At 38.9% G+C, this 25,423-nt stretch overlaps 1 protein-coding gene across 1 annotated transcript in view; it reads left to right on the top strand.

The window, feature by feature from the left end:
• Positions 1-24,588, top strand: part of NEK11 (NIMA related kinase 11) — an 85,911-nt gene extending 61,323 nt beyond the window's left edge. Inside the window, exons 13-15 of the mRNA XM_065753204.1 lie at positions 2,839-2,899; positions 9,319-9,415; positions 24,157-24,588. Of these exons, the coding sequence (XP_065609276.1) occupies positions 2,839-2,899; positions 9,319-9,415; positions 24,157-24,361 (363 nt within the window). The 3' untranslated portion in view covers positions 24,362-24,588. The remainder of the gene's footprint in view (positions 1-2,838; positions 2,900-9,318; positions 9,416-24,156) is intronic.
• The last annotated feature ends 835 nt before the right edge of the window (positions 24,589-25,423 follow it).

The following is a 25,423-nucleotide window of genomic DNA, read 5'->3' as shown; positions in this document are numbered from 1 at the left end:
GTTAAGAATGCATACCCTCTCAGAGCATTTGCCTATTGGACTTCCTTTATCAAAGCAGCAAATAGCCTTACTTATTTGCCTTCCTATTGGCCAGAACCTTAGATAAGGTGGAACTGCCTTTGTGGTTATTGATGCAGTCACTTTTTTTGTGGGAAATGAGAAGAATTTTCAGTTTTCCCTTTCTTGAGTAAAAAATTCAGCAGGAAGCTTGAAGACAACGCAGATGGGACTTATATGTACACACATGTCTGACCTAACTAAACATAAACTCTGTACAGTTAGGGGAAATACATATTGTTAGGGAATAATTTTATCTCGGCAAAAACATCTAATGTGTGGATCAGATGGAATATGCTGAGAGGTACCTCTTTCTCTCTGCTGATTGTAAAGGGATCTGCAGTTATTAACATGCATGGAGCATCTTCATTCTGGATGTTAACAGTTACATGAGATGAATCCCACTCAAGGGTAGGTGGTATCATGCTCAACTTTAATAATAAGCTTCAAGTCCTACCAGAATAGATTTGATCTTGCTAGTTTATAGCAGAGCATTGCTTTAGCAGTCATCTACTTAATACAAAAACTCCTACTCCTATTTCTATGATGGGATTCATACTCTTTAACTCTTCAAAAATACCTTTACAGATTAAGCTTTTGAAAGTCAATCCACTGCATTAGGACCTGTAAAGTATTTACCATCTTAATCGTAGCAAACCTCTCAATTATCCAATGTCAGGATTGCTTCGCTCATTGGTTTTGTGCAGATTGAGTGCAGGAGTGCTGTGTCTGGTAGTGCTTAATGGTGACCCCATTACTTCAAACAAAAATTAAAAAAAACCCTTCTGATATTCATGCAGTAGTTCCTGCAGTAATAGGGGGTCAGACAAGTCGTCTAATCAAATAACACATTGGGATGCATAACGTTGGAAGGGATTGAAGCTCTTAATTCCTGCTATGTTAGACTCCCACAGACATCATGACAAATGGAGTGTGGCCTTACAAAATTATACCTTTTCATATCAGAAGGTGGAGTCAGGCACTCCTTCCTTATAATTGGAATTTTTACAATGGGAGCTGAGACAGCTACTTCGTATTTGTTGGTAACTTTCAGTACAGCTAGTGTGATCTCAACTGCAATGTCCACCTGTAGATGTGTAATTTTCACCAGTTTTAAGCCCTACATACATCCAAACATCTCATCTTGGTTGTGTTGGTTATAACACTGGAGTTCAGAGTCCTTCTTCCTTCTCTTCTGCAGCTTATATGCAGATGGACAAATTTCAAGCAAGAATTTGTCAGTTACTTTTCCAGACTTCTAGCTCCTTGAGCCAATGGATCTTTTCCATTTTATTATTCTTTGTTTTTTTAGGAACATTAGTTTCTAATTGTATGAGAGCTAATAAATGGGACAATGTGAAAGAGAATAAGAAAGTATTTCTAAAAATAAACTACAAAATATGAGATATAGAAGGTGCTTCATCTTGAAAAGTTAGTGAACCATGAAAGTTTCAAATTTGCGTTTATTTAGCTGAGATGCTTTTTACTGCAGTTTATCACTTTGCTCTTTGTGTTTTCTTTTAGTGACAATATTAATAGCAAATTAGCCCTCTTCATTATTACATAGTCTAGAAGAACAATATTTTAGCTCACTATTTTCAGTTTCCAGGTTGCTCCTGAGATCATCAAGCCAGATAATCAACTGGCATAAATTATCATAGCTGCAGTGATGTAGTATATTAGCAGCGATATAGTATAAATTATCATCACCTGGAGATCCAATGGATCAGCACAATGGAGTGTCTGTTCATTATTACCCCAAAACTGCTCCATTAGGGTTCTAATGCCTGACTTGGGATCCTTAGTATGGCCTGTTGCTATTCAAAATGATTTTGTTCATTCTGAGTTTGAAATGTCCAAGCATTCATCCATGTTGGCTCTTAACGTGTAAGAGTGCTTCTCTTCTGTGCACCTGTCAAATTCCCTTTCCTGTTCTCTGGCATTTTTAAAACATAGGCTGCTCAGTATTTTTTGTGGATTTTTCAGCAAGGTCAAGCTTTTGATGTTCAGTTTTAAGGAGTCAAAGGATGCCATATTGTCACCATACTGTCACACGAGGTATGGTAAGAGCTTTTAGAAATTCAGGTTTTCTCTTACATTGTAATGAAATGTGATGTACTTCGTGGAGCTGGTACTACTTTCTTAATGGTCAGATCTTAATTTTCATCAGTGTACATGAATGACATTTCACATGAAATATATCATGGCAAAGCTGTTAATTGTCTGTCTTGTAACAGAAAACTTAAAATGGAAAAGTGCTAAAATCTTTCCTAATTACAGTTTCAATTATTCATTGTTATGAGATATGCAAGTAGGTGAAATTAAATGAAATGTAAGTATTATTTTGCAGTGGCAACTATGATAAGTCTTAAGAAATTTTGGAATGGTTATGAAATGTGTACTTTCCTTTTCCAGTATTGTTTTAGGTATTTCAAGGATAACCAATAAAATACTGGTATAATTTCAAATATTGCACACAAACCTCAGCAGTAAGCACATTCTTTTAGTTATATGCACAGCTGTCCTACATACTTGTGTTCTGCTAGGAATCTGACTTAAATAAGTGCTTTTACACAACACGATTCCCAAGCCTACTGTTTTAGGAGAAGAAAATATTTTAAAGGTTGTGAGCAATGTATTCACCTTGTAGTAGTCTTGTGTTGACACCCTTTACTGTAAGCAATATCCTTTATGTTTGTAAGATCATACCTCTGGTGCACTATTTTTTTTATGTAGTATTTTGGTTACACTAATGCTGTTCATTATTTCATTTATCCTCAGGACAGTGATATTGAAGCAATGGTGAAGCATTTGGAGAGTGTCCTGAATAATAGCTCATTGGGTAAGATGGTATTCTTTAAATGTAATATCAGCAGTTATTAAATATTCTTATTCATCACATTCCCATTATTTCAATTTTGCAAAAAAAAACCCACCATAATGTACTGAAAAAAAAGTACAAATATGCGAAGATAAAAGGCATTCAGTTAGTTGTTTTTTTAAGAATAATAGAATTCTAAAACATAATGTTCATAGTTGTGGAATGTCAAAATAAAAGCTTTTAAAAATCTGGCTTTTACCATTGTTCTTTTATAGTTTCCAGTACAGGTGGTAATAAGATAAAATGATTTTTTTAAAGTTTATTATTGTAGATTTTAAACAACAAAAAAAATGTTCCAGGTTTGGATAATGTTTATTTTACCTTATGTTATTTCATTACAGGCATAGGAAAATCACTGAGAATTTAAGTGTGCAGTTTAATTCTAAAGTCTCCTGCAGATGCTGTCTATAAATCTAGAGTTTCAAACTCAAGTTTTTCATGGTATCCTTAATAGCTAAAAAGAAAACATACATGGATGAAGGCTGGGGCTGGTGTAGTCCCTGGAAGACTACCAAGTTAAGCTGTGGCAGAAGCAGTTTGTGGGTGGGTAGCATGAAAGCAGCCTTTATCTTCTTGGTTTGATGCCTCATTTACTCTCATTGTGGCTTTGAAATGAGAATATAGGGGAAGCTTGGGATATTCTCTTTGCAGTGATTCCTCCAGAGCTGAGCTCTGTTTCGTGCCTGCTCATGAGCATGAAATGATGGCAGAGAAAACTGAAGAAGAAAAAGGATGAAAGGGAGTAGTGAAAGGTATGGCCATCATGCTCGTAGTCACTCTCTGGTCACCTTCAGGGCTCCATGTCAGGATGACCTTTATGACTGAATGAAAGCCTGTTATCCTGTTTTGCGTTCACACTAACAGAGATCTCATGGCTTTCAAATTCTGCACTTCTTTATAAAATTACAGCCCTGCTGTCTACAGGAGATATGCAGAAGTGGAAGTGGGAACAAAATGCAGCTCTGTACTTCAATAATTGATTTTCTTAACATAAGAGAGGAATTACCCTGGTGGCTTCTTGGAATAATCCAGAGTATTACCCAAAGCCAAACAATGGCATTCTTTGAAAAATGAATCTTAAAGAGTTCCTTGGATTCCTCTTTTTCTTTCAATATGAAGAAAAATTAGATACCTTTTAAAATTATATTAATGAATTACATTATGACTTAATAATTTAAAAATATCTGACCACTTTGTGTTGAAACTTAAAGCCTCCCTGTAAGCTGAGCTAGTAATTAGGTTTGCATCATCTGTTCCAAACAAGTACTTGTGATGATAATAGAGGAAAAATCTGCTTAAGGTCCCTTTTATCTCTGTACGCTCAGGATTGCTGAAGAGCTTTGAATATTTACTGTTTTAAATTCTTCGAATCTCAAGCTGTAAAGCTGGGCAGTGTACAGACTATCTTTAAAATATTGTATTTCCCATCTTGTTAATGTACATCTTAGTCAAAACCCTATAAACCAGGATTATTATTATTTTTTATGTCAGAATGTAAAATCCAGAAGCACTTTGCTTATCAACCAGAAATGCTAGTATCATATTGTTTGTTTGTTTGTTTGTTTGTTTTTTAACATTCCCCCTCAATTTACTCATTGTTTATTATTATTTTTAATCACTTCTTGGTATGAAAAGATATCTCAGTTTTCTTGTTACAGGGAACTCTTCAAAATGCATGGAGACCATTTTCTTAACAGTCTAATCAAATAATTATTGTTAGTCCAGGTCTAGTAATTACAGAAAAGGAAGAAAAAGAAAATGAATGATTACAACTATTAAAAAACAAAGTTCTTTGTACAAATGTAGTTATTCTTTTTTATCCATGCATCTTGTAGCTCTCTCTTTGTCTGGAGTTATATTCACCTTCCCACTGGTACTAATGCTGGTAGCTTCAGCCTAGTGTGTCAGGGGATGTGGTGAGCCCTCAGCACCTGCAATCCTTCACCAGGAATGCTTATTCCTCAGCCTAGCATCCACTTGGGGTAGTTTTCTTGTGTCTGCCAATGTTGCTTTTCCTTCACTATCCTTCAAATTAATGTAATATCAAAAACATTACGTGCATTTTACATAGTTTAGATGTTCTCTTTGTTAACCCTAAACGCTAACATTAGTTTTGCCCATTTCCAGGTCTGCATTTCTTTAACAACTAGGGCACTGTTTGTAGACAAAGGGTTCCCAATGCCAATTTATGCCTCACCTCTTACAGTTCCTTGCATATATCCTCATCCTGTGCCTCCACTTCTCAAAGTTTCTGCTGATGTATCATGCAGATTTCCCTACATTACTTCTTTAATTATGTTAGCTAAAAAATATACCATTCTACATAAGTAACTGATTGTTTCTACCCCACCCTGGAGGCGTTCAAGGCCGGGCTGGATGAGGCTTTGATCAACCTGGTCTAGTGGGAGTTGTCCCTGCCTATAGCAGGGGGGGTTGGAACGAGATGATCTTAAAGGTCCCTTCCAACCCAAACTATTCTATGATTCTGTGATTCTATGAATACAGAGATAAGTGGGAATAAAACCAATAGCCCCAAGGTCATTAAAAAAACTGCAGTTACAACTTAAGCTACTAAAACGAAGCTCCAGCGAGGCAAAACCTGACAGACTTCAGTTCTAAAGTCTTGCATACCTAGGCCCAAGCCTACTAGAACTGGCAATACCATGTTGCTGGGCTGGGCTGCAGACCTGCAACATTATTTTAATGACTACTCCTTTAAACAGTAGGAATTTCAAGGCAGTAATAGGTGTTTGGTCAGAATTTCTTATCGCATTTTTCATTGTTGTGGGAACTGTAAAAAAAAAAATTATAATTTAAGCGTATCTTAGAGAACATCTGAGTAGAGTAAAGAGTAGAGTAAAGCTAGATTTTTTTTTAATGCCAGCAGTTAAATTAAAATGATTAAAGTGATTAAAATGATGCAATGAAGTTGCATTGTTTTTCCATAGATGGAATTTCTTCTGCATAAAAACTCAGAGGAAAAGGGTAAAATCCTGAGAGTTTTTGAATTAACTGAGTTTTCTCCCCAGAGTTGTTCAGTGAATCACTGTGAATACCAGTGCTTCAGTACTGTACAAGCTTCACTTGGGGTTCACTATGCAGCTCTGTGTAGAGTTGATTTGAGATAAAATAATAAAGCCTGAAAAAAATTATGCACACCCAAGAAAAGAGCTACAAAATGAAAGAAAGTTTGAAAAATTAACCTTAAGATTTACAAAGTCTTCTTAGCTTAAATGAAGAGAAGGTTGAAGGCAATTTGGTCAGTTTGTATTTTTAAATGCATTATAAACTCAGGAAAAGGCCTCTGATTATAAGGAGCTTTTCAGTCTTACAGAAAAAGGGACCGGAAGATCTCATAAGCAGAAATTAGAGCTGAAAAAGCAAATCCAAACCAGAAGTCTTTGATTCAGTGGAGATAATAGTTTCTTAATACATGAATTAGCAAGAGATGCAATAGATGTCTATCACCAGTTCTTGGGGTTTTAGCAGAAATGTAGATATGAATTCCTTTAATACATAAGGTACAGATGTCTCATCAGTTAATCATAATCATCCCTTTTAACTGTATCTATGAGTAAATCTGAGCAGAGTTCTTTCTTTCATCTTTCTTCCCTTTGATAGAATGAGAAGGATGCAGCAAGAGCCACAAAGCTGGTACTCCATGACCCAAGAGAGCAATTTTGCCCTTTGTTTTCTGCGTTATTAGGCTAGAGACTGGAAGAATACTCATCTTTTAAATATATTTAGGAAGTAAAAGTACTTGGTTTTGAAAAGTCACTGGGTTTTTTTTTTTCATTTAATTTAAATTAAGAATGGTAAATTGCTCAAAAAATGCAAATAGTTAATTCACTACCTTTTGAAGAATCGCAATTGTTTGTTCTGGTGATGTATGGGTAGGCAGACTGCTGCAAACTGGGAAGCTGGGTGCAAAATATATTATTCATCAAGTAAGTGCTTCTAAGAAAATCCGTGTAATACAGAAGTTGGTATGGGTTATGAATCACTCTAGGAAAAGCTTTGAGGCTTTTCATAGTAACAGTGTGAAAAACTGTTAGTGGGTTTCACTGAGAACTCATTTTTTTTATGAGTAGCCTTACCTCTACAGCATCCTACAATCTGTAGTCCTTGCAGCTGCTTCATGGTACCCAGAAGATCATATATAATGGAGAGGAAGATAGATGTTTGTGTTTAGAGAGGAAGCATTTCTTGGCCAACTGTCAATCTGGAGAGTAGGCAAAGTAAGAATTATTTAGACTGGAATCCCAGATAAAACCCAAGAAGGATGCCTTTAATAATGAAATGTCAGAAGAGAGGGAGATAAAGTATTGTAGCAATAAATAGACTGAACCCATTAAGTAGGAAGAGCTTTCTGTGCTCTTACCACAATGATATATCCTGTAATAATAGAAATATAATAATTTAGCTGGGACCTGTGGTAAAATGTATGCAGTCTTGAAGGAAGTGGTCTTTAGACCACTTGCACTCAGTCAAAAAAAATGTAATTTCTCTTGAAGTCTGACAATAATATCAAAGCCCAAGTCCCCACATCTGGACTCTTAATTCCCTGCCAACTCAAAGAGGAGTGAGCCACCCAGTAGGTCATGAGCATTGCTTCACAGCAGTTGGGTCATGCTCAGATCTACTCTGAGTATCTGAATGCTTTGGTGCTGCTGAAGTGATTAAATACTTACAGATCACAAGATAGATAGGATAAAATTGATGGACGTACGTGTGTAGTGTTAAAGTAAATCATCCAGAATATTTTTTTCAGCGTATAACGTTACTGGTTGCTAGTAAGAACTGAGCTTGTAAATTTTAATCTTATAAAGTGTGTTAACTGTAACTCAATTGTAATATGTAGGCAACAGACAACTGTTGGCCATTAGAAAATTTACTCTCAGTATTCAAATTTATATGATCAGGATGTATAATCATGTAAGAGATAGGAGCCTAACTAATGGAAAAGTCATGATTATGCTTTCAGGCATTCTTGTACTGTCTGGGGATGTTTGTACCGCTCACAGCTGAAAGGTAGCTGCAAGCTCCTTCTAGCTGTGTGTGATCAATGTTAATGCAATCCAAGCTAAAACCCAGCTAGGTCCAAGCTAAAAACACCTGCTTAGAGAGGAGATTCTGTTTATGAAGCCAAGACACTGCATTAACTTCTATGTGACTTTTGGCTTATTCATGTCCCATGCAGAGCCCTGTTGTGGCTGTTCAGAACTTAGGTGCTGTGTGCCACAGCCCATGCATTTACAGAGGATGAGTTTGACCATGATATATATTTTCTTCTTTGGGGGATTGGAATCCTAATGCCAGATAGTTTTGCAGGAAAGAACTAAAGTAGCTGCTTTGCTTGGCTTAGAAAGGTGAAAGCAGAATCTTTTTTTTTTCTCCCCTAGTTACAAATAAATGAGGGGAGTATGCAAAAGTGAAGGACTGAGTAAGCCAAAAAAAGGGACTAATACAGGAGAAAATTTGAAAAAAAAAGGACAATAAAGAAATTTTTTCTGGAAATCAAGAGGGATTTTAGCCAGGTCACAGTGAGGCTTTGGAATTGTCTTCCAATGGGAGCAGTAGAGGCAATAAGTAAATTTATCACTAACTTCAACTTGAAGGCTTGTCAGAGATTATGGAGGGGCTTGTGTGATGCAGTGGCAACATAAAATTGTAGGATATTTGAGCTGACAACTCTGGCAGTCTTCTGTGATTCAACTCTGGTCTTAGCTCCTTAAATATTTTAACAGCCCATGAACTATGTAAACAGGAAGTGTGTGTGTGAGCATTTGCATATGTGTATCTCTTACATGCCATGTTATATATATATATATATATATACATATATATATAATCTATATACATACATATGTATAGTCACACTTATACATATAAAGGTGTACTTTCATCTGAAAAAGAAAGCAATACTGTGTCAGTTTACTGTCTGATAAAACACTACCAGTTTATAGTATGATTAGGCCAAAAAAGACTTCCCTGTTAGGAAGAGAGTTCCCACTCTTTCTTACAACAAAGTGCAAGAACGATGTAAGAAAATAAATACTGTCCAAGTAAATTTCATTTTGTTGAATATTTATCTGTCCCAACATTTCCTTGAGTAACTGTTGTTTCTACTGTAATAGAATAATTCCTTCACAGCTGGAAAATTTATGTTACAATTCTGGTGCTCTTGAGATACAAATCTACATGTCACTAAAAAAGGAGTTGCTCTTAATGTGTGTTTAATAATCTAATTCATCTACATAATGTGGCACTACCTTGTGAGGAACAGGAGTAGTCTTCTTCCTCCTGACTGCCCTTGACTCTGAAACAGTGCTCAGGGGATGAAGGTGAATGAGGTTGTATGTCTGTGCATTGATTTTTAGGCTCGACAACTGTCACCAGCGTGGCTCCAGGGGTCCCCCAGGGATTCAGAGCTCTCAACAGCACCATGGCTGAGACCAAGCTGATTCACATGAGGGAGTAAGTAACATATTTGTGTGTTACCAATATTTAGGCAAAGAAGATGGATTTGAAAAATGCAGAAGGTAAATAAAACTGTGTTGCCTCCCCACCCTTAAAAATCTCTAACATGATAAGGTATGTTTTACAAACTGGATGCCTTCATTCCTGCATAGAGGTTGAAGTTTGACAGTCAGTTCTGATTGCGTTCTTGTAATCTGCTTCATCACTGCCATCTTTTCCAAGATCTAGCTTGCTTTCATTGCTGTCTGGGTCACTGATAACATTCCTTGATTAGCTCAACACATGCCCATAAATTAACTGCAGATCTTTGTGTTCCCACCATGTTTGCTCCCTCACCCACGCTTCTTTCTAGCATGGAAAGAAAGACTAAGATTTGTTTCCTGTAGTGATATGATGATTAAAACCAAATGTAATTGCTATTGCCTTGGGTTTTCAAGTGAGACAGGACAAGTTGCATGCACAACTCCCTTTGAAACTCAATTGCTTTCACTATCATTAACCATCACCTGAACTTTATTAATAAAGATTTCAATATGTTAATAAAAAAAGATCTGTGCTCCCACTCTAAAGTGTACTGGTTAACATATCTTGAGTTCCAGATAAACTGTAATTTCTGTCTTTCCAAGATTTATTGCTCCCTAATTTATGTACTGAACCGATAATCAGAATACTATTTATAATTTCTGAACTCAGTTTTTCTTTACCATATTGCAACGTTCAAATGATTTCATATTTTAAGCTCCTTAAAACAAGAGTACTTCTGTATTGTTTGAATGGACAGTATCAGTGATATGGTGTGTGTTATCAGAGCCCAGACAGTTAATGAAAACTAATGAAACTATAACAGTATTGATGCCAATCACTGTTTATAACACGTTACTCTGTACAATGCACTATAGACTCAAGAGAAATAACAATCTGCTACACTCCAGATAGAAGCTTCTCTGTTTTATGATATTTCAATGAACAGCTGTTCCTTGGGTTTCACTTCATGGCTTAGTCTTTATTATGGAATTAATCAGCAAGTTTTCACAGTCAGCTGATCTAATTCCTTTCCGTTCTCTTTTCATAGAAAGTACTTTAAAAACTCCCCAAATGCATCATGTTGCACTGACTAGTTGCAAGGTGGAGTTGTTTAGTCAAAATACTGGTCTTCTAGCCTTTACCTTGTGTTCTCACAGTTACAGGATAAGCCTTTACTATTTGAACATCATGCTCATTGGCTCTAGGGCTGAGGTACAATTAAATCACTTCTTTAAAAGTCTGCTTTTCAGTGCTGTTTCTCTGTTTTCACAGTTTGTTGGTTCTGATAAGATCAGCATCGTAACAGTGTTAAGTAACGGTGGTTAAATGCTGAAAAAACTGGAAGTGCTGTTGTATGTTCCCTTGGAAATGACACTTCACAGTGTAGTTTATAAAACAGTCATATACTAATGAAAGCCTGATTAACTTCAGTATTTGCATTCAGTGTGTTAGACCTTACTGTTTTGGGACACTTTCCTTGTCATCTAATTCCTGAATGAGTACGGTCAGCTGCCCACCCAGCTGGCATCTTGAGAGCAACCAGCAGACTGTATCTGTGAGCCATACTGTAAGCCATTTTGAAGTAATAATCATTAAGAAAAAAACTAGAAGGGGAAGTTGCTTTGGTTTTGCTGGTTGTTGCTGTTTGGAAAGTAAGGGTACAGATTCCCCCTTGGGGATAAGTAGTTTAAAGAAGCTTGTCAGAATATCTACTCGTGTTATTGTCCTTTCTCCTCAATATAATATGACTGTGTGATATCTGAATAGATAGATATCTAGATATCTAAAGGCGTGTTCATTGCTTGGACATCAGGGTGTTTGGAGCAAGTGAGGGAGCACAGTACCCAGCACAGGCATACAAAAGGAGATCCTTGCAAATTCTCACACACATGCAGTTTGTACATAGAGTGCAGTGAGAGAGTTTTCAGTGGGGGAAGGAGCTACGCTTATCTGTAGAATTCTGTGTGAAGCCTCAGTTGCTCTATTCATCCCTCAGCAAACTTAATACAACGTGTTGTACTTCTCCTTGCCAATTTATGAAGCTTCTGCTGTAATCTTGTGCAGGGCCTCATATGTGTGCAAGGATATCAGGAAGTTGTGCTAAAAGCCTTTACAGGCATGTAGAAGGAGGAAAACACTGATGTTCTTGAGTACTGTAGGTAGGTGTACTTTGTCTCATTTTTTAACTTAAAGAAAAAAACACAAAAAAACAACCTTAACCTATAGACAGCTTGAGACTGTTTATGATTTAATCACCAGCTTCCTTCACTATGGTCCCTGAATGTTTCTTCTAACATTTTCTTACCAATCCCATTGCACTCCCTGCTCCAGCATTTTGAATCATTATCCTTTCAGTGAAAGTCAGTGATAAAGTCACCCACTCCAGTGACAATTTCTAGTTTGTTATACTTGATATCAGTATTCATTATAAAGTTTATAGCAGCATAGATTTAACTTTACCTTTCAAGTGGAGTTCATTCTGTCTGCAAGATTTCCACTTCAGTGCTAACAAGTTTGATATTAAGATCTTCTGCTGTGTTTATAAGAAATCTCAGTTTCTTGAACTAGCTCCTGCAAAGGTTATCTGAGATTTTTCTTGTTATGCTTCTTCCCAGCTTTGCATTCTGACAGTGGGAAGTAAGCCAAGTATCCATACTGCTTTTAGGCTTAGGAACCTTGGTAGAGGTGGGAAACAGGAAGAGTATTTTCTGACCTGTCCAGCATCTCATTTTCATGGTGGTTGCTATCCCTGATGGTACTCCCTGCTGCAGTCTAAGAAGCTATACTCTCACTTGCTCTATAGAGACAAATTGTCTTCACCAGAGAGAGAAATGAGTAAAAATGAATGGCAGTTCTGCTGATACTCCCCTGTAGAGACTTCGCAGTTACTCATCTCAGAAGAGAGCCACACAGTTCTTCAGAAAACCCCTGAAGCAAAAGCACTTTTTTACATTGGATCTAATTGTAATACCAGCTATAAATCTTTTTTCTTTTTCTTCTCCCCTCACTGATGCTCATGAAGCTTGTCAGTCTCCTTTACAAGATATCTAAGCTTTGTCAGTACTCTTTACTTGAAAGATTGACTTTGTCCCTAGGGAAAATCAGAATAGTAATTGTAGCAAATGCTTATTTTCTGCTTCCAAAAAACTTGGTAGATGGAACTGATTGCTTTCTTCAAAAGCTCTGATAGCTGTTGTAGCCTGTAAAAATGGAGGTCAAAATCTACATTAACAAAGATGGACCCATCATGTTTAGATACATAACTGAAAAAAAAAAGAAAAAAGAAAAGATTTTGTATAGGGAGGGAATGGAGCATCTTCCTTAAGAGTAAAGGCTGAGAAAGCTGTATCTCTTTAGCTTGGTGGAGACTGAGGGGTGACCTCATTAATGTTTATAGATACGTAAACAGTGAGTGTCAGGAGGATGGAGCCAGGCTCTTCTCAGTGACATCCAATGATTGGACAAGGGGCAGTGGGTACAAGCTGGAACATAGGAGGTTCCACATAAGTAGGAGAAAAAACTTCTTTGTGGTGCTGGAAACAGAGCACTGGAACCTCCTAGAGAGGTTGTGGGGTCTCCTCTGGAAACCCACTTGGATGCATTCCTGTGTGACCTAATCTCAGTGTTCCTGCTCCAGCAGGAGAATTGGACTAGATGATCCTTCAAGATCCCTTCCTATCCCTGACATTCTGTGTTTCTATGATATTCCTTTTCATCTTGGTGTATCTTATTACGAGGCCTTTCTTTCCGTGTAGCTCAGATGACTCTTCACAAGTGTATGGAAAGTCTTACAATATATACTTGAGTTCTGAAGTCACTACAGGGCTTTGTGATCTAAAGGTGAAAAATAAGACAAGGGTGTGCCAAAATTTATGGAAAAGAAAAAGCCTTATTTGGGGCTTTGGTACTGGTGCTTGTATTCATAGTTGTATCTGCCTTTGTTATGTAGTATTTCCATCCCAGCTGTTCAGTGAGAGAGGCTTCCCTTTGAAACCTTCTCAACACTGCAGTGAAAATTCATTTTCTGGGCTTCATTTTTCAAATGAGAATCTGTGTTTTACAGAGTAAGTCTGCTTTTTTGCATAATTTAGTATCTATGGAATAGAATTTATATCTTGTTCTCTCTCTATACTTAAAATATAAAAAGAAGAAAAAAAGTAAAACATAAAGAAAAAACTGTTAGTACAGAGTACTTTGTGCTCCTTTGTGGAGGTATCCATGAATACATACAATGAATCATTTTAATAGCAGTGAACTTTAATATGCAATTTAGAGTTCAATAAAATGTATGTCAGTAAAAGGGAAAGGCTTTTATGCCTCAAATTTTAGGTAAATTAAAATCCTTCAGCACAGCAGTAAGCACCTCTTAGTCAGTCCCTGAAGTCTTACACACAGCAGTCTGCCATGATCAGGCAAAAGACTTCATCATCACCTGCTGAGTGTAAGAAAAGCTGTCTTTCAGAAGTCATGGAGAAAAGGCATATAGTGATATTTTTATTCTATTCCTCTGACTGCTAGTAACACCATTGGTTAAGACTCATAAGCAGTATGCATATATACTTCTTTTACTTGTGACACTGGCAACAAATATACCATTCATCTTAAAAATTCGTAAAGAAAAGGTCATACTGAAGTGATTGAATGGGCACTGAATGTTCTGTAACATCAGTAGTCCTAAAAATGCCTGAAGTACAGAAGACTCTTTATACATTTATTTCTGCACATTTTTTTAACTCTTATCATGAAGAGACTGGCTATTTGATTTAGTGATTTATTGGATGTTGGATGGGCCTTCCTCAGGGCTGACTCTGAACCTACTGAAAATGAGTTTGTTACTGACATCATTGAGGAAATCTTTAGGTGAAGCAAAATGCAAGAAATACAGAAAATCTTACTGGAGTTTTAGACTTAAAAAAAATCTCAGAGGCATTTGATTGCTATTAACTGTCATGTTGAAAGTATTATGATGTAAATGTGCCTGAGGACTAAAGTATTTTCTTGCAGACAAGAGACCCATTTAGTATTACCACTTTCTGAGCTATGACTGATTTTTGCAGCCAGGTAGAGAGCATTATTCTTGAGGATACTAATGCTGTAATGTTTGTGAGTGTGAGATTTCCCCTCATACATACTTCAGTTATTCTGTTCAACACTCCATTTTCTGGTAGTAATTTCTGTGTTGTGGTCCCAAGGCAGCTTACAGTATAAATGTATATTTTCATTTCCCAAGGGCTAAGCTAAAATATTAGCCACATATCCATCCTCCTTGTCACGGTTTTTATTGCACTTCATTTTCAAAGGCCAGTCTCCATCTCTTTGTGTTTAGGGCATGTTGGGGTCTTAATTTCCAGGTATTCAGTATTTTTTGGGTACTATCCCTCTCATTCCGACTGTGTGCACGTAGTATTTTAGAGCAGTGTGATCCTTGTTATTTAGATGCATCAAATTGCATCTTCATGGTTAGAGTGGTAGGTCAGGAAAGATGTGGAAGTGTGTAAATCTTGGAAAATCCCTTGTATTCATTTAGACCTTACCTAGCTCCCATGCAGAAAATAAATAAAAATGCTTGAGTAGATCCAATTCTCCCAAGAAATAGTTGGTTATAAGGGCTCCTCCTTTTCTACTCAGTACATACAGTCATACAGGGAGCAATGGCAAAGGAAGTAGAGAGGGTCAGGTTTCATATCTTTCGTTTGAATGTGTTTTGTGCTATAACATGACAGAATTTCTGTGCTATTGAGTTGCAGATGATCACATATTTAAAACTGTCAAGACACATGCCCGGAGTATTATAGCTATTTGCCTTCAATTTTAGTGGCTGTTCAGCTTTTCTTGTAATTCTTTCCAACAGGCTTTCACTGTGGTGTGTACTGTAGGAAGGGAGACAGGACTATGGCAGAAATTGTGCTGGTTCTCCAAGACATCTGAGCTCAGCAAAAGTTGCAAGCAATTCATAGTTGTTAGATGGGGATGTACTGATTCTATAGATCTCAGAGTACACCCTGCCAACTATGAGCAAGGTCAGAATTTACCAGCTGCTATTGAAAAGTATTTGTCAAGAACAGTGTGTTTTTCCCCATTTTTTTCTTTTTCTGTTTTCTTTTGAAGTTACTTTATATATATATTGCTCCAGCTTTATGATTTTGTAAAATGGGATTCTGTTTTCAAGTCCCAGGTCACTAATCTAAATTTCACAGGTCTGTGAGCCATTCTGTTAACCTGAATTTTTAAGGATTTTTTAAAGTGGAGACTAATGTCATAATTGTTTTATCAGTAGAGAATTTCATCCAGTCTGAAAATTGTATTCCAGATACAAAACACATAATTATGAATATAGAATCATCCATTTTAAAATGTCAAGTAGCCCTGAGCACTCAAAACATTACAATTAGACTAGTACGTCTTTTTGTTTTACACAAAAAAAACACGATTTCCCTGGTTTATCATGCTGTGCATGCATCATACATAGATTGAGCTATCCAGTTTTCTAGTGCCTTCATTTTGTCAGTCATTTCCAAATGTGAGAATGCTCTCACGTGGCATTAATTATATAGTCTGTTTTCAGTATAGGTACGCTTGAAGAATCTTGACAGTGTTTGCTAGATGCAGCATAGTGACCTTGGGAGTTTTATTGAGGCATGTGGAAGTAATAAAGGTAGTGAATACTCAAATGGCACTCAGCAAACCCTTGTGAAAAGAAGCTAGCAATGCAGAGCTGCTGTAATAAAAATAGACTCAAAGAGAACTTCTTTATTCATCATATATGTATATATATATTGCTTATTTCACTGAAAAATCAGGATTTTGGTTTTTTTTTCCTTCACTAACTTATAGGAAATTGGTTAGGCATATAGCTCCTGAGGGAAGGAAATACTCTGCTGAAACTCCTGCTGTCTCCCAGTAGAGGCCATGAGGACTGTGTTAGAGTAATGAGTATTTGGCCTGTCATTTCTACCAGTTTCTCCCAGAAGAGAGATTTTATCCCTGAGTGATTGATTTATGATAGTATCCCACTTGCTGAATCATTCATATTCAATGAAGACTTAAGTGCTCTGTGCAAATTAACTCGTTGGACATGTTGCTTGGAGTTTTGGGGCTCGTGTTTTTCATAAAGCACAAAAAAAACCACCACAATTTCCGCTTTTCACAAACTCTATTCTAATTTCTGTAGATAGAATTCGACTAACAGCTCTAAATTATAATTCACAGTTCTTCCTAGAACTGATGTTAGCTTTTACTAGTTAATTTATCTCAGAAATGAAAATGCATAGAGAATCTTATCGATATTTCTTTGGCTGTGTCTTCAGTTTTAAATAATAAGATTCTTATTATCGCAGGGGAAAACATGTCCTAAATATGCTTTAAATTTTGAATGTGCTTGAAGTAGGGTGTCAGAGTTTTGTTTGCAATGAAATTAAGGTGCTTTAATTCAGGAGTTATGAAGTAATTAAGGATGAGTTATGAAAATTATAATTGTCTTCAAGTGAAGAAATTTTCCTTCAGTGATAGTACAATGAAAGTCAAAGTCCACTGAGGCTTGAAGGTGAACGTAGGGACTAGTCTTAAGAATTCAGATTTCATTTTACTAGCTTTTGTGTAATCATTTGTCCCATTTTTTTTTTCATTTTCCCCTTTCTTAGACTTTGCCATACTTACCACATTCCCAAGACCCAACAACAGATATCAGAACTAGAAAGGTAGTGCCCTACCTTGAGATGTAACTTTCTAAAAAATAAATCAACAAGTCTGTGATGTGCCTCTCTTAGTAGATCTCCAGGGCTCTTCACAGAGCAACCATCAAGCTTTGATGCAAACACAGTTTTGAACCCAGAGCAGCTTCGCTGAAGCTTCAGGAAAGGTTCAATGATTCATAATAATTAACGTCACCATCCTGAATGATGGGAAGAAAACTTGAGGGAAAAGGAACCTTTTGTGTTGTAATTGAGACAAGCCTGTTCCATTACTGAACTATGAGATGCTGTAGCATAGTCTAGGATTTCCTGGTACTGTTAGGAAACAATATTGTGTAGGAGATCAAAGATATGCAATTTCTTGATTCTTTTTCAAAAAAACATTTTGGGAGATAAATTTAACAGTCATTTTCACCAAGATTCATGTTGCTAAAGTTTAGCTGCAAGTATCAAGTACCCTGTTGTATATAGGATTAATAAGTAAATGTTTAGAAATAGCTTGTTTGGGGACAAATATGAATTGGATGTGTTGATGAGAATCCTCAGTAATACTGCTGGATACCCTGGGGAGGTCCTTGACTAAAGGAGAACAGAGTTTAGTGAAATCTGCTGAAATTATTCTTTCAAAGATCCCTTTTAACTTTGAATCTCAGAATGGTTCAGGTTGGAAGGGACCTTAAAGGGTATCCAACCCCCTGCCATTTGTACAGACACCATCTACCAAGACAGGGTGCCCTGGGCCCCATGCAACCTGGTCTCGAGTACCTCCAGGGATGGGACAACCGCAGTTTCTTTGGGCAGCCTGTGTCAGGGCCTCATCTCAGCCTTTCTTCATAGGATAGGTGCTCCAGTGCTCTCATCATCTTTGTGGCCTCCTCTGGAGCTGCTCTAACATCTCTGCATCCTTCTTGCACTGGAGGCCCTAGACATGGATATAATACCCCAGGCGGGGCCTCATGATGGTGGAGTTGAGGGGGAAAATCACCTCCCTCACCCTGCTGGGAAGCATCTTTTTTTCCCTGACAGCCCTAATCATGAATCCACTTGTCTCCATCCACTCAGATGGATATTCCATGCTCAGAATTTTTTTAAAGTTGACAGTGAGGTATTGATGTGTAAGATTAGCATTTTGAAATCCCTAAATTTTCCGTAGGAGCTGCACGTTTGCTGTCTGCTGTGGCAGAGGTGAGATGTTACTGCTGCTCTTTGATCCAGGGGGGCTTGCACAGTAGGGTCCTGGTGTGCTCAGCTGTGACTTGCGCAGTGTGGTGGCTGGGGAATAACCCACACCACAGCTCCCAGAACCACTGTGAAAACGCTGTGTGGGAAGGGCTGCTTCCTTCTGGGGACAGAGGAGGGAGGGCAGAATGGTTTTAAATGATAGTTACTATCATGCAGAATGACATACACAAGAGATAAGCTGGAAAACCCCTTAGCTGTTGATTTCTGTCATGGTCATCCTTCAAGGCAGGTGATGGCAAACCGTTGTGAGATATTAACCCACCTACTGGCACCCATAGAGGAGCATGAACTTCAGCATTAATCTTGTTTTGTGGCTTTTGTCAGTGCTGCATAAAGGTAGGTGTACTATAGTTGATCTCCAGTCCAGAAAAGAAATATTAGCACATAGCTAGTAGCACTATAGTCAAAATAAAGGCCCACAGGATAATAGGAAATTCTTTGTTCACCCAGGGAAAGATTTACAGCTTCCTCAGCCAGGCAAGAACACATTATTGTCAAATTTTAGTAATTTTGCACTGATGCGTAGAAAATCAATAGCAATTCACCAGATACCCTGATACATTCATTTGGACCCAGCTTCATGGAATGACTTGGCACATTTTTAGGCACAGTTGGACACCCTGAGTATAAAATTGCCATTCTGAAGGCTCCTATTTAGCTCCCCTCTGACACTGGCAGCAAGTCAAAGCTCTAAGTGCCTGTGATTTTGCTGATATTGATACTGCTTCTCAGATGCTTAGAAGCACCTTTTCCTTAACAGAACCAACTCTCTGTCTCATGCCAAAACCCTATCATTAGCCACAAATCAGATATCTGTCTGCCTCTGTGGCCTTTGGGGCTTGTTCCAGTTAATTTTCTCTAGGCATGGATTCTGTACTACACAGAAGCTGGCAGCATGAGGCATTTTATTCCAAACCACAGCTGCCAAGGATGACTGTGCAGGGACTGACAGTAGCTGCTCTGAGGCAGTAGGCTGGTGGTCAGAGCATGCTGGGGGCTACAGAGGACCCCAGCCCTCTGTCCCCGCAGTCTGGATCGCTGGGGTAATCCTCTACAGCCACAGGGAGTGAGGGAAGTTGGACTCACTGTTGAATTTCTTCCAGTTTGTAGTAGGAAAGCACACACTCTGGGCATTTAATTGCATATGATAACCTGGATTTCAGTCCTTTGGAGAACTGCTTGACCTGGTTTATCCAGGAACTGTTTCATGCAGATAACATTTGCACGCACCTCCGACTTGTCCTTGGTCCTCATTCTGCCTGTTTATCCTCCCTCGTTCTCTTCTGATGCAATACACTTGCTTTTATACAAATCAAAATTGAGGTGAAGGAGTGCCCTTCATCCTCCAGTCCCACTGGTGGTTATGGTGCTGCTCTGGGAGATGTGGATTTGACTCTCATTCTACTCCCAGGTCTCTGGGTGAAAGCTTAATCTGGAATAAAAGGGGACAAGCAAGTACTGATGTGATGATGTGGAATTTGCTGTGAGTCCCAGTTAGGCAGAGGTACTTCCAGACTCTACTAAAGCCAGACGGGTGTCAGATTTAGGATTTGCCTTCCTTCAGTTGTGATGTGCTGATGTTTTGGGTGGATGCTTTTTGGGGTGCCTGTGTTGTGTAGGGAGCTTATGGTTCAGCCACAGAGCTGTGAATGATATTGCATAAATGAGGTATCTAATCAGGCATCACAGTCTCAAATGCCAGCACTGATTCCCTTGGTATATTGAACCCTCTATAACTCAGTAAAGTAACACAAAAGTTGTTCATCAGCTGTCTCTTTACACAACAGCAAGCTGAGGTATCACATTTAAGCATGTATTGTCCTAGATCAGACCATTCAGTGGTAGAGGCTGGCACGGTTGCCTTGATTTCAGCATAGCAGAAAGCAATTCAGGCCATTGTGGGATGGGATTCTGGCCAACAAAACTTGCCTGAGTATTGTAACTCTAGATGTCCTGCTTGTGCTGCTTCATGCAGTGCTGCTATCATCCTTTGTCCCCAGCTTATTTTCTTTTGCAGAGCAGCCCCACTCATGTTGCCGCCCAGAACCAGCAGCAACACTCTACTCACTACATCAGCCAGTGAGTTTCTATATTTTTTTCCCCAAAGGACAGAACCTGTGCATATTTTAGAAGATCCCCTGAACTGAGCATGCACAGCTTTGTTTCTTCACTGTGGAGCTGGGGTATAGCCAAAATAAAGGGTAACTAAGCCACACAGAGGCAAGTATTAATGAAAGGAAAACAAATAAAAGCTACTAATTTTCTATTCACAACTGTGCTTATTCTAATGGGAGTAAACGCTCATGAAAACCATCAGAAAAGATTAAGTTTTGAAAATGCATTTGAGGCAGCTGGAAGCAATGGTGTAGCAGTTTCTATCCTGCAGCTCTGGAGCAGGAAGCTCTAGGTCATCCCACAAATAATACACAGCTTCTGAATTGGTGTGAGGAGTTTCCCTACTGAACTTAAGGCCTGGAGCTTGAATTATATCAATTCGTTTTGATAAAACGTTCTTAATGTAGCTAGGCTGTACTAGGAGAAAGACTTTAATTTGAGATGACCTATGTCCAGGCAAGGGGATGTCTTCCCAGCAAGAAGTGGGGAATGACTTATCAAAGGCAGGCAGTGCGCAATGATATGGAGACTCCTGTGTGTCTTCTGTCACAGCTTTTGCCTCCAGCTTTACTGGGGGATGTCACAGCAGAGCTGTTTTCCTCAGTCCAGATCAAGTGGTGGAAAGTGAGAAAACAGAAGCTAAGACGAAGAGCAGGTAACTTTTTACACAGTCAGATAGCGATAGAAAAAGGGGGAAATGGCTTCAAACTAAAAGAGAAGAAATTTAGGTAGATGTTAGGAAAAAGTTCTTTACTCAGAGGGTGGCGAGGAACTTTAAGAGGCTGCCTGGAGAAGCTGTGGGTGCCCCATCCCTGGAGGTACTCAATGCCAGGTTGGATAGGGATAGTGCAGCCTGATTTGTTAGGTAGCAGCCCTGCCTACAGCATGGAGGTTGGAGTTCAGTGTTCTTTAATGTCTCTTCCAACCTAAGCCATTCTACGATTCTATGTCGGGTATCCCCTGTGCTTGTGGATCTTGGCTGAGAAAGGGACGATGGCTCATTTGTGGAGGAAAATAGTGAGTTTGGAGGAGAGAGAACTATAAGAGTAAATGGCTGACAATCAGAAAACATGGAAGTATAAATGGGAACTCTGTGCTGGCTCTCACAGCACATTCAGAAGTTGGGCTTTTAGCTATTTTGAAGCTGTAAATACAGGTGTGCCATACCTCATGTGAAACAGTACCTATAACAGAAATAATAGCGCAAAATCCATCATTGTGCCTCTGTAGATCTTCATGTGGATGGAAAAATTTCCACTGGTGCAGATCAGGGCTGTAATGAGCCAACTTTGCTTTCTGGGAAATTACTTCCCCCCCATTCTGTTGGTATAATAAAAGATTCTGTACTATGTTTGACACGTACTGTCTGAGATCCCAAATTTCTGTCCCCATCACAGAAAATGTACTGTGTGGTAGCAGACTCATATTAATGCAGCTTTCAAGCCCAAATAGAGCCTGATATGTTCTTCTGTAAAAGGAGGTTATAACTTTTGTCACCTACCTCTTAATTTTCAAACTATGAGCACTTTTCCCCTAATTCTATTGCATCAGATGTTAGACAGCTAATTGCTCTACCAAGCTACACTGAAAAGATTCCAGTCTGCAGGTAACATTTATTACCAGAAGCAATACTCCTGAGGTATGTGTTTGTGTAATTTTTCATCTTTAAATAGAAAGGAATGACCAAAAAAAAAGGCAACTTGTTGACAAGAGAGGGAGGGAAGGAGGGATTTCTAAGGCATTGACAAAGCAGTCATGATTTCTACACAGCTTCTCATGGACTGATTTTTAAACATTGGAGAGAAGTACAGTACTTCTGCTGAGATTTGAAGGAATTTCCAGGGCTTACCAAAGAAATCTCTGTTTAGCTTTCTATGCTAATCTAATCCCTTGGTTGCCAGAGACTGACATTTGATCATTTCCAGCAGTTTTCATTTTCCCCTAAACATCACTGTTGGGAGAAAAAGAAGTGTGGTTTCCAGTTACAGGAAGCAGGACTGAATCACACCTGGACCTGCAGAGCGTCCAGCCCAACGCTTTCTATACTGGGTCTCAGCTGCCTCTACTGCTACTTCCCAACTGTCAGAGCCAGCAGGATGTACAGGTAGTGTACAGCAAAGGGTGAGCCACAGCCAGTCATGACTGAGCTGCAAAATAAGCCCTGATGGTGGGCAGGATGTGAGGAGTCATCTCCTCTTTGTGAGATCAGAGCAGCCATCAGACTCTTCTTCAGGGAAAAAGTCATGTGAGGTGCACTGGCTGATTTTATTAGCTGCAGGTCCTGCTGACTGTAATGTTAGGATTTTTCAAGATCTTTGTTGATTGCTTATCTTTAACAGATAGCTCACTGCTAGGGGATGAATGAAGTGGTTCCCACTTTGGCGCAGCTCTGGGATCCATCAGTTTGCCATAGTCTGAATTTATAGTGTGTGACAGAAAGTCAGCAGACGAGGAGCACAGAAACAGACATTTGGGCTGAAATGTAGCACAGTTCATTCCTATTAATATCTTTTTGTCTGAAAGAATTTCCACCATGCAAAGAGTTAAGGCACCAAATATTTTTATGTGCTAGGGACACAATATGTGTGATGCTTGAGAAATATGTTGCGGCGTTAGATTTCAGATGTCATTAGTTTAGTTTAGTAGGTCGGAGACATTTTTCAGAGAAACTTTGTCTTGCTATATTAATAAACTTTATTGAAGAACTCCACAAAGGATTTTACGGAATCATGGAATCATAGAGTCACATAGAGGAATGGTTTGTGTTGCAAAGGACCTTAGAGACCATCCAGTTCCAACTACTTGCCATGGGTAGAGCTGCTACTCACCAGATCAGGCTGCTCAGGACCCCATCCAACCTGACCTTGGGTGCCTCCAGGGTTTTCCTAAGAAAGAAATAATTGCCCCACCTGAATACTCTTGAAATCCTACATTTTCATCAATCCACATTTTCATCAAAATATGAACCCTCCACTGTTGGGAATGCCACTATTTGAGGCTTGTGGCACATGAATTTAAAGATGCTTGCCTTTAGAAAAAGAAACTTTGCTCACTGTATCGCAGTTTTCAGTTGGATCTTTATAAATCAACGTTAACTTTCTTTGACTGTACTCTTTGTCAGTGAATTACAGATCTGTCTGCTGATAAGAGGAAAGTGCTTTAGGAAGAGACAGAATTGCCAATTGGCCCATGCTGATCGAGTACAACGGTTTCCTTGTTATTTGATAGAAGATAAAATGAAGCAACACATTCTGATAAGTGCTTATTCTCATATAATGCCACTGATGTGGTTGCTTCTCTTGGTTTTGATGAAACACAAGGGCAATAATCTATGTGTACATATTGGGCTTGCTGAAGATAAAACAGTGTGTCAGATTTGGTGTGGAAAGGAATGGTGATATGCAGCAGTGGTGATGGTCATGTGTCCTTAGACTTTATTATGGACAGGTTTTGACTCCTGTGGTTTTTGTTTCATACAACCATAGAGAAATTCCATGGGAAATTTTAGTTCCTTGAGCTGTCAGACAAACAAGGTACATTATTATTGCATTTTAATCAAAGGTAGCTACAACATTTAAAAGAAATATATCAGGACTCGTAATTGCTTGTATGAATATAGAATGTAAATTAATTTTGACTTGACTTTTATTTAAAATTTATCTTTAGATCTGCCATCCAGAAGCTGGGAGGAGAGGTATTTGAGAAGGTGTACACCTATCTGAAGCAGGCCAGACAGCAGAAGGCCAGTGAGGAGGAGATAACCAGGCACCTGGAGAAACTGGTTCCTAGAGCGAGTGATTGCTTTGAGGTGGATCAGCTCCTCTACTTTGAGGAACAGCTGCAAGATTCAGAATCACGTATTCAGCTGTAAAATGCGCTGGTAACAGCTCAGGAAATAATGAAGAAGACTGACAGCGTTGAGCTGCCTGCTTCAGGCCAGCCAGCAAATCCTGGAGGAGCCTGGAGGAAACTGCTGAGGGTAACTCAAAACATAAACAGGTGGGCAGGGTCTTGGAGAGTCCAGATTGTGCAGTGAGCAGTGGGTAAGTACGGTATAGATTACAGGGGTAGGAAGAAGAACGTATGGAGTGGACGGGAGAGTTCATAATTATCAATGTTCCCTTCGTTGCTTAAGGCATAACAAAAGAGTTCTCTTGGACAATAGTGAGTGTCACTGGCAAAGCTGCCTCTGAAGGAAATGGTGCAGGATTAGGCTCCCGCTGTTGTTTATTCCTGCACTGGCTGGTCCTCGTGGCATTTAAGCACATCTGTTTTGTACTATGGCAGAATACAAATGTGTATGGCTATTCAGACACAAATTATCTTGTTACCATTCATTATCCAAAGAACTGTATTTAATCTGTGTGTCTTTCAAAGGAACTGTGAAAATATAGATCATAGAATCAGGGAATGGCTTGGGTTGGAGGGGACATTAAAGGCCATCAAGCTCCAACCCCTTCCATGGGCATGGCACAGGCACCTCCCACCAGACCAAGCTGCCCAGGGCCCCATCCTACCCACTCTTGAATGTCTCCAGGGATGGGGCATCCACAGCTTCTCTGGGCAGCCTATGCTGGGTCTCACTGCCCTTTGAGTAAAAGTTTTCTTTCTAATATCTAAATAAAATCTCCCCTCTTTTAGTTTAAAACCATTCTCCCTTGTCCTATCACTATCAGACCGTACAGAGTCAGACTTCCTCCTGTTTATAAAGTCCTTTTAAGTACTAGAAGGCCACAATGAGGTATCTCCTCAGCCTTCTCCAGCTGAACAAGCCCAGCTCCCTCAGTCTTTCTTCATAAGAAAGGTGTTCTGGCCCTCTGATCATCTTCATTGCCCTCCTTTGGACACGCTCCAACAGCTCTGTATCCTTCTTGTGCTGGGGGCCCCAGATCTGGATGCAACGTTCCAGGTGGGGCCTCTGAGGAAAGCAGAG

This window comes from Cyrtonyx montezumae, unplaced genomic scaffold (genome assembly GCF_038088225.1).
Source record: "Cyrtonyx montezumae isolate F1298 unplaced genomic scaffold, pur_monq_1.0 scaffold_8, whole genome shotgun sequence".
In the NCBI taxonomy this organism is placed as follows: Eukaryota; Metazoa; Chordata; class Aves; order Galliformes; family Odontophoridae; genus Cyrtonyx; species Cyrtonyx montezumae.
The sequence above is the reverse complement of the archived record's forward strand: the minus strand, read 5'-3'. Positions and strand labels throughout refer to the sequence as shown.